This window comes from Cucurbita pepo, chromosome LG07 (genome assembly GCF_002806865.2).
Source record: "Cucurbita pepo subsp. pepo cultivar mu-cu-16 chromosome LG07, ASM280686v2, whole genome shotgun sequence".
Taxonomy (NCBI): Eukaryota; Viridiplantae; Streptophyta; class Magnoliopsida; order Cucurbitales; family Cucurbitaceae; genus Cucurbita; species Cucurbita pepo.
In genome coordinates, this window is record NC_036644.1 from 5,766,982 (window position 1) to 5,775,172 (window position 8,191).

The 8,191-nt window shown below is 39.1% G+C and overlaps 1 protein-coding gene across 1 annotated transcript; it reads right to left on the reverse strand.

The window, feature by feature from the left end:
- Positions 1-317: 317 nt before the first annotated feature.
- LOC111799312 (protein FLX-like 4) lies at positions 318-5,063 on the reverse strand. Its single transcript, XM_023682825.1, has 4 exons — positions 4,913-5,063; positions 2,343-2,910; positions 840-979; positions 318-747 (listed from the first exon to the last, which is right to left on the reverse strand). The coding sequence occupies exons 2-4, from the start codon at positions 2,876-2,878 to the stop codon at positions 527-529; spliced, it is 897 nt and encodes a 298-aa protein (XP_023538593.1). The 5' UTR covers positions 2,879-2,910; positions 4,913-5,063; the 3' UTR covers positions 318-526.
- Positions 5,064-8,191: the final 3,128 nt, after the last annotated feature.

Here is an 8,191-nt window from a genome sequence, read left to right on the forward strand (position 1 = left end):
CGTTAGTACCAGATTTCAAAATATATGAGGTGTCAATAGACCATTTTTGTTCATATATTGATGATAAGATTTTTTTTATTTTTTTTTTTATTTTTTTTATAAAGGAAAACGGTGTTAAATTTTATAGATATTTTTTTAAGCATATGGTTAAGTAAATATATTTTTAAACTTTTTTTTAAAAAGTTAAAAGGTATCTGATCATTCCATCTTAAATGATTTCGTTACTTTGGTACATAATTCAATCTTACACAAACTCATTGCCCGCAACACTTGCTTCAACGTCCTCGCGTGCGAGAGATAGTGTAGAAGTTGAACTCTTTAATATAAACCGTAATTTCACTTGTTAAATAGAAACCGAACGAGTAAGAACCGTACCTTGACAAAAATTACATCAAGGCTTGCCATGCATAATACTGAACATGTTACAGGGACAAACTTTGAACTAAACATCTCAACTATACTTTCAACAAACAAAATATTGCAGTTAATCATAACAAAGAAGTAGAAATCATGGCTTCTCACACACTTATCTCCGAGCAATGCTGTCGATAGGGGCAGCCACGCCCGCAACCGTTCCAGTGGTGACCGGGCCATTGTCAACGGGGTGAGGGATTTGACCGTCTCCTGGAGCCACAGAAGCCATTGCAATGTATGGCCTTCCGTACATATCGACATAGCCATTGGCACCGGTACGAGGTGGGTACGAAGGGTCCAAATTCACGTACGCACCACCGTATGCACTTGGTGCTACAGAAGCAGGATAGTTTCATTGCAAGTGACATAAGATATCCAAAGAAGGAAAGACAATGATGTGTATGCATATGTGAAAAGAAATGTACCATAAGCCCTTTTCTCCGCATTCAAAACCTCGGCTCGCAACCTCTCTACTTCCCTTGCCAAGGCAATCAGATTCATTTCTGTTGCTTTCATTTGCTCTACTTGTTCTACGTTCATACCTTTTTCGTGCTCAAATGTGACTCTGCATACCGAATCGATGAATATAAAAAGGAATCAACGATGTGAAGTTAACATTCATATCAGGACTCAGATATTTATAATGCATTTCAAGAAAGAGAGAAGTAATGTTGCCACGGTTCGCATAGCACCGTTATGCTGACAATCGATAAGTGACAATAATAACCTAGTATGTCCGAAGGAACACAGCAGATAATCTCGACTCTTACGCAGCATTACCAAGTATCGTTTTATACAGCAAGGCATATTTAGGGTAGGATTTTCTAAGTTTGTAGCAAAGAAATTTTGAATTGATTACCATAGCAATGGGGTCCATTTTTAAAGACTATAATGATAGAGGGTTATCTAGCTAGCATGAATGAAGGTTAGGCATAATGGAGAAAAGGAGAGTATTGCCATAAGCCTTAATACTTGACCCTCGCTCGATGAACTACAAGACGACCCAAGTATTTCCGTGATGTCCCACATTGGTTGGAGAGGAGAACAAACCACCATTTATAAGGGTGTGGAAACCTTCCCCTATCAAACGCGTTTTAAAGCCTTGAGGGGAAGCCCGAAAGGGAAAGCCCAAAGAGGACAATATCTGCTAGCGGTGGATCTGGGTCGTTACAATTTCAAGTCGTCTCTTGACCACTTCACACAAACCTAAGCCATCAACATCTGAATTAAAATTAGAGAATTTAGAGATGGACGTTTTCAATCATTTCACAAGCCTAAGCCAATGAGCTTATTTATCCGAGGACATATAAAAGTTGATATGGTCCAATATTTACAATCTCGCGCCCCTCCTGTACGAGGAACAGAAACGACCAAAATGGATAATGGTGGGAAGGAGGAAGGCTGAAACTCACAATGAGGTCGATAGAGATGGTTGGAAATGTATGGGTATCAAATTTCCCTATATAAGAATGAAATGATAGGAGGGGTAGGGTTGTTTCAAGGTTCAAAAGGGGTGACAGGAGAAGGTACTGCCTTGGGCCAAGGAACACTGTTCTTGGCCTTTTGTCATTCATATAGCTGGAGAACTGGAGACAAATGGCGAAAAAAGGTCTCAAGCATAAATCGATCATGGAAAGAAGTAAATGATCGGTGCATAATTGTGATGTCCCACATTGGTTGGGGAGGAGAACAAACCACCATTTATAAGGGTGTGGAAACCTTCTCCTAGCAGACGCGTTTTAAAGCCTTGAGGGGAAGCCCGAAAGGGAAAGCCCAAAGAGGACAATATCTGCTAGCGGTGGATCTAGGCCGTTACAATAATCTATTTCGCCTCATAATTCTAAGTTTCAGCTACATAGTTCTATAATAAATGCTGAAATTCAGAAACATTGTACAAGAAACGCAGCAAAAGTCGAACGAAAACTCACCTTAACCTTTGGTGTTCTTTCCTCAAATCCTCAAGCTCAGCATGTAAACTGGGTAGATTATTAACATCAGACCCTGTTTTATGCAACTCCTGAGTTTCTTGTTGAATTTGGAAGGCCAATTCTTGTTTGTCTTTGACCAAGGCTTGAGCCTCCTTGTGTGCCTGTTGCAAGTCCTTCTTCAGCCCCTCTCTAGCTTCAATATTTGCTTCCATTTTCGCAATCTTATCCAACAGTACTCTCATCTGAATATCACTTTCGGTCTGAATACTTCGGATATGTGCTCGTGCATTTTGTATTTCCTTCTCAGCAGCCACAAGCTCTTGCCTCAACGTGACATGAGCGGCTGCCAATTTACGATTTTCCCTTGCAAGTTTTTCTATGTCGGATGTCTGAACGTCTAATTTATCCTCTAATAATTCAAGAGACTTGTGACCCCCAGCAGAATCTGATCCAGGAAACTGACCATGCCGCATCAACCCTGTAGCCTTAACAGGACGTCCATTGTATAGCGGTTGAAGTGTTCCTCTTGTGGACATTTATGATTTTCGTCCGACGCACTTGTCAAACGCTGCAGACTCAAAAGAATATACACACTTTTATATACAGCTAGATGCTTGAACTAACAAAACATACAAACAACAGAATGCGAACTTATGGACAAATTTATAAATAAATCAAATATGATTGCTACGACAAGAAACTTGTTTCTTAAATTCAAGCATAAAGACAAATAAACAAATCCTAGATCGAACCAGACAAAGGAATAGTCCAAATTCCGAACGCACGATGGAGCCGAAAAAATATTAAAAAGAATATGTATGGCCAAAAAAAGAGACATTACAGATTCAAACCTCAAACAATTTCTCAATACCCCTAAACACCTTCAGAATTCAAGGACACAGTTGTAGAACCTGCTCGAGATCTTGTTCAAGTAACGTTGTAATACCCTTCGACACCCTTAGAAACTCTTATCTTTACTCGACATTCCAAAAGACCGCCAACAATCCTGGTTTCTAAATAAACTTTCCCTTGTTCTGAAAGAGAGTTAAGATAACTTCTTCCAAAAGATTCACTCTAGTTCACGGCCACCTCAAGTAACTCGATCCAACAATCCTCCTAAAAAGGAACAACTCAAACAAAATATGATCTAAATTCTCAAAAGACTATTTATAGAGAAAAGGAATGATGAAAATTTCTCGATGAAGGGCAACGTGTAAATTCCATGGGGTACGAAACTAAGAAAGAAGTCAACTCATATAACTCCCTTTCAACGAAGGGCTCTTTTGAGATGAAATTAAAAGACAGACTACTCAGAGGAAGAGTAGAGTAAGGAAATAATGGGAGAAGATCGTTTATTGCATTAGCGAGAGTAAAGCTGAGGTTAAAACGACTGAAGAGAACTATGACCAATCCAACCACTCGCTAAGGTGAGGTTAAAATGATGAAAAAGAACTACTACCAACCCAACCATCCACTTAAAAAAACATATCAAAGAGTATTTTCCAGCCAACAGTCAAAACTACGAGCTATGTTAGTATGCCACGGAGCGTCATTCTCGGAGGAAAAATATCTCAACCATTGGGTTAAGAGACCCAAGTTTTGAGAAGCAAAACTCTCAATATACAGATACCATCCTCCTCACAAATTTTAGAGAACAACTCCCACTTAACCAATTGAGAAGAAAGAACTCCCATCTTCCCCCGACACCATTCACAAAAAGTCGCTCGAGCTCTAAAGATGACAAGTATTAAAAAAAACAAAAGAGGATTGTCACTGAAAATGAATTGGATATGTGTAGCTTTCATCCAAAACAGGTTAAATACCTTTTTTTTCAATGAATGGAAATATCTTACCTAAAGCAATAAAGCCTGCTTACTCATATCCAAACAATGACTGCTTCAACTGAGAAACCACATAATATCCAAATGCATGACAACAAGAAAAACTAATACCAATATGCACAGGCGATCAGATAAACCTCTTAACGATATAAATGTAAGTAATTCCTTCGATACCCAAAGTATCCAAAGCTTAATCGCACCTTGACTATCACATTACAAAACAGCCTAACTCTACAATATTTATCTTGTTAGGAATCACAACCCTCCATGATGGTATGATATTGTCCACTTTGAGCATAAGCTCTCATGGGTTTGCTTCGGGCTTCCCCAAAAGGTCTCATACCATTGGAGATGTATTCCTTACTTAGAAACTCGTGATCATTGGAACTCCCTCCCAACAATCCTCCAAAACACCCTTTACTTTTTTCACTTGCCCAAATTACCATAATGTAAACGTATACTCGATATCAAAATCAAAATAACATGAACAAAGAAACTAGCAAGCCCCTAAACAATCGATTGTGCTACCAGTCTACCACTACCAGAGGCTCTGGAGAAGTCGATAAGCTGTAAAAGCGAGACCAACAACATGGGACGCGAGAATAAAAAACCCGATGTCATACAACTATAAATCCCGATACAACGCAGTTATCGCCAGCAATTTAAGAACCATGGATGATCAAATACGCAAAAAAGAAACTCAAAAGAACAAGAAAAATTGAGACGAACCAGTTAATCTTCTTGGCCTGAAATTGCAAATTGAGACGATGGAAGAGCCAAAAAGCAGAATGATGATATCCACCGGGAGGAAGATGAACAGAGGAAATTGGGAAGATATCACTTACTGTTAGGGCTTTTTTTATTCATCAATTTGGTTTCATTCATGTTCATTGTTCAGTTAAATTTGGTCATAAATATTTGTATCCAATTTGACAATAATGCTAATTTATTTTTCATTAGTTTTCCATTATATTTATAATATTAATACATTAAATAATATTTGTTTGAAATCTATACTCTCAATTTGAAAAAATTTAAACTTTAATGGTTGAAATTGAGGATTGACCAAGTCCAAGATCAATTGGGGTTAATACTCCCGTGAGTGCAGACGCGCACAGTATGATGAGCACGATGATCATGGAGAGTACGACACCAGGAGTTTTGTTGACCTCCGAACGTTGCTACATACAACTACCTGGACCAGAGAGGATCCAGGGAGTGTGCGATCCGCTTGAGGGATCCACACTCACACATGTGAGTTGTGGAGGGAAGCACTACACATCCATAGTAGTCCGAACGGGAGGTCACTCCTAGTATGAAATGAGATAGACATAGGTCCCTCGAGCGTGATTGCATTTAGCATGACTCCTATAGTGGGGTCACTTACTGAGTATTCTTCGAAATACTTAGTGTGTGTGTCATATCATTTTTCAGGTAAAGGCAAGACTTCCATGAACGAATGATGATGGCATCGCGAGTAGAGACTATCGCACGTGCATAGGATAGAGGCATATTTAAATTCCTAGTCTTAGGTTAGAATTGGTTGTTTTGCATTTCATCATTTTAAATTATTTTATTTTGTATTTGTGTTATTTTTTAATTTCAGTATTTCTTTTGAATCACGTAAGATTGAGCGTGTTTTCTAGTGTTAGAAGACGTTTTAAATGTTTTCAACATTTATATTAAAGATGACGTTTCCTTTTAAGAGTTAGATTCTGCATTTTAGCAGAGCATGAGACGTTAATGTTAGGTATGAAATGAGCGAAGACATAACTTGGATTATAAATACATTTCATGATTTTAAGGTATGGGGACCTTCTACAACTTGTATGTTCACGTGCATCGGGATACTCCCTTGTTATGACGAGTACGGATGCGTACATTACGATATCTATATTCGTTATGATATTAGTTTGGCTCCTTTTCCTCTGTGACTCCAATAACGTGAGCATACGTTAGCTGAAAGGCTGACCCAAGGGGCATGTATATGCCCGCCTGGTGGGTCCATGTGCGCATATGTGGGTTGTGTGTAGAGAAGTACTACACATCTAATTTTTGCCGTGACGGTAGACTAGAGTTCAAGGCCATGAAATATTTTTTTGAAAGGATAAATCTCACTATGATTACTTGTGTATGCATTTTTCGACCCCAATAGCAGAGTTACTAAGTGTCGTTAAGTTGCCCTAAGAGAAATTAGCTAAGTACCACACCACAAAATTAATCGATGCCTAGCTTACTATACCTAAATTCAAGCCAAACCCACCTCTCAAATTTTTTTGGTATGTCATGACACTCTAGTCCTCACCTCGATTCGAGGTGAGATGCTCGGCACCAATGGGTAAAGTGACATTCATGATTCCTTCTTATATTAGGGTGAGGAGCCACATGGGTACATATGATTATGATTGAGGTCATGTATTGAGTATAGAAATGGACGTGGAACTCTTATTGGGACTCGTACTCTGCAAATTCACCTTGAGCGAGATGAGGGGCCACATGAGTACGTGTGATCAGGCTACGTATTGTGTATGGAAATAGACATGAGCCTTCTATTAAGTACCCGTGACCCATAAACCCACCTTGAGTGGGGTAAGGGACCACATAGGTACATATGATCTCGACATAGGCACATGTAGGTCAAGTAAATTTACAACCACGAACTCTCAAGTACACAAGTGTGAAACTGCAAAAATTACAAGCATGAACCAAACACGAACCCTCATGATCCTCAAGTTTAGAATCGTGGTACCTAACTAGGATATCGACAAGATTAAGAACCTACAAGTAGATTACTTACTAAGTATTTTATACTCACTCTAGTTGCTTTTTTTTTTTTTTTCTTTTTCTATTTTTGCAGATAGCAACTGAACAGTTGGTCGAGGATGGGAGCGATCTAGTGTTGTGTGGCCATGGAGGAGTAGATTTGAGTCATCAGTCCCTTCTCATCTTTTGTGTAGGTCCTACGAAATGTCTAAGCCTCAACGGTCCACGACTCATTTTCTCATGCACCATCTTTTAGTGTGCCTAGCCCGCCTGGTTGGAGTCCCACATTAATTAATTAAGGGGAAGATCTTTGATATACAAGTAAGGATACTACTTCATTGGTACGAGACCTTTTTTGGAAAGCCAAAAACCAAGTCATGAGAGCTCAGGCTCAAAATGGACTGAGGTTTGTTGTTCTTCTCAGTGGTATTAGAGTCATGCTCTTATCTTGACTTAACCAAGTCAACAGAATCTTCAGATGTCGAACAAAGAAGTTATAATCCTCGAAGGTGTCTATATGAGCCTCGATGGTGTAGCAATGTGCTCCATAGAAGAGGAATCGTCTAAAATAGTGTGAGATAGATAAATTTCATATTAGTGTGAAGGTTCGTTGTTCCTATCGCGCCTCACATGTCGTGCATGGACAGAGTTTCCCCAAGCTAAAGATGAACGTCAAACTTCATACCGCTCGACCCAACCATTTCTTCTGTGCATGACTCCCATGCAATTTAGCTCCCAAATGCTCGACTCACAGTGGTTTCAGTGGTCAAACTTCTTGAAGGAGACCATGAGCTAACGAAACTCCTTTAACCATGGTCTTGTCCATCAAAGAAGTTCGAATAAAAATCGTGGTTAAAGTACGTAGGGATAAAATGACACACTTTCGATGATGGACAAGACCTTTATTGACGCACCACTTTCCAAAATACGACAAAAACATCCATAAGGTCTAGTCCAAATCTCTATAGCCAGTAACCCAGGTCGGTGGTTCTTAGTTTGTTCTTAAATCTTATGACATTCATTTCGTTTGTTCGTTTTGTGTCTTATTCATACATAAGAGTTCGTTCCCAAGTATAGATTCTTCCTAGGCTACACCGTAGGTTTATTCATTCTATCTGAGCTCAATTTAAGATAGTTAGTGGAAGCTATCAAAATTTCATTTCTTAGTCTTGTTTGGACCTCCCGCACTTGGAGTTCATCTGATGTTCTTAAGGTATCTCATATAATCGTTCGTCAGTTCCAACC

Bases quoted from the DNA above. Each gene is read 5' to 3' on its own strand.
- LOC111799312 (XM_023682825.1), bottom strand. From the start codon at position 2,878: ATGTCCACAAGAGGAACACTTCAACCGCTATACAATGGACGTCCTGTT. The intron at 980-2,342 runs GTGAGTTTTCGT...TTCGGTATGCAG, and splicing joins AAAGAACACCAAAGGTTAAG to AGTCACATTTGAGCACGAAA. The intron at 748-839 runs GTACATTTCTTT...CTGCTTCTGTAG, and splicing joins TGCGGAGAAAAGGGCTTATG to CACCAAGTGCATACGGTGGT.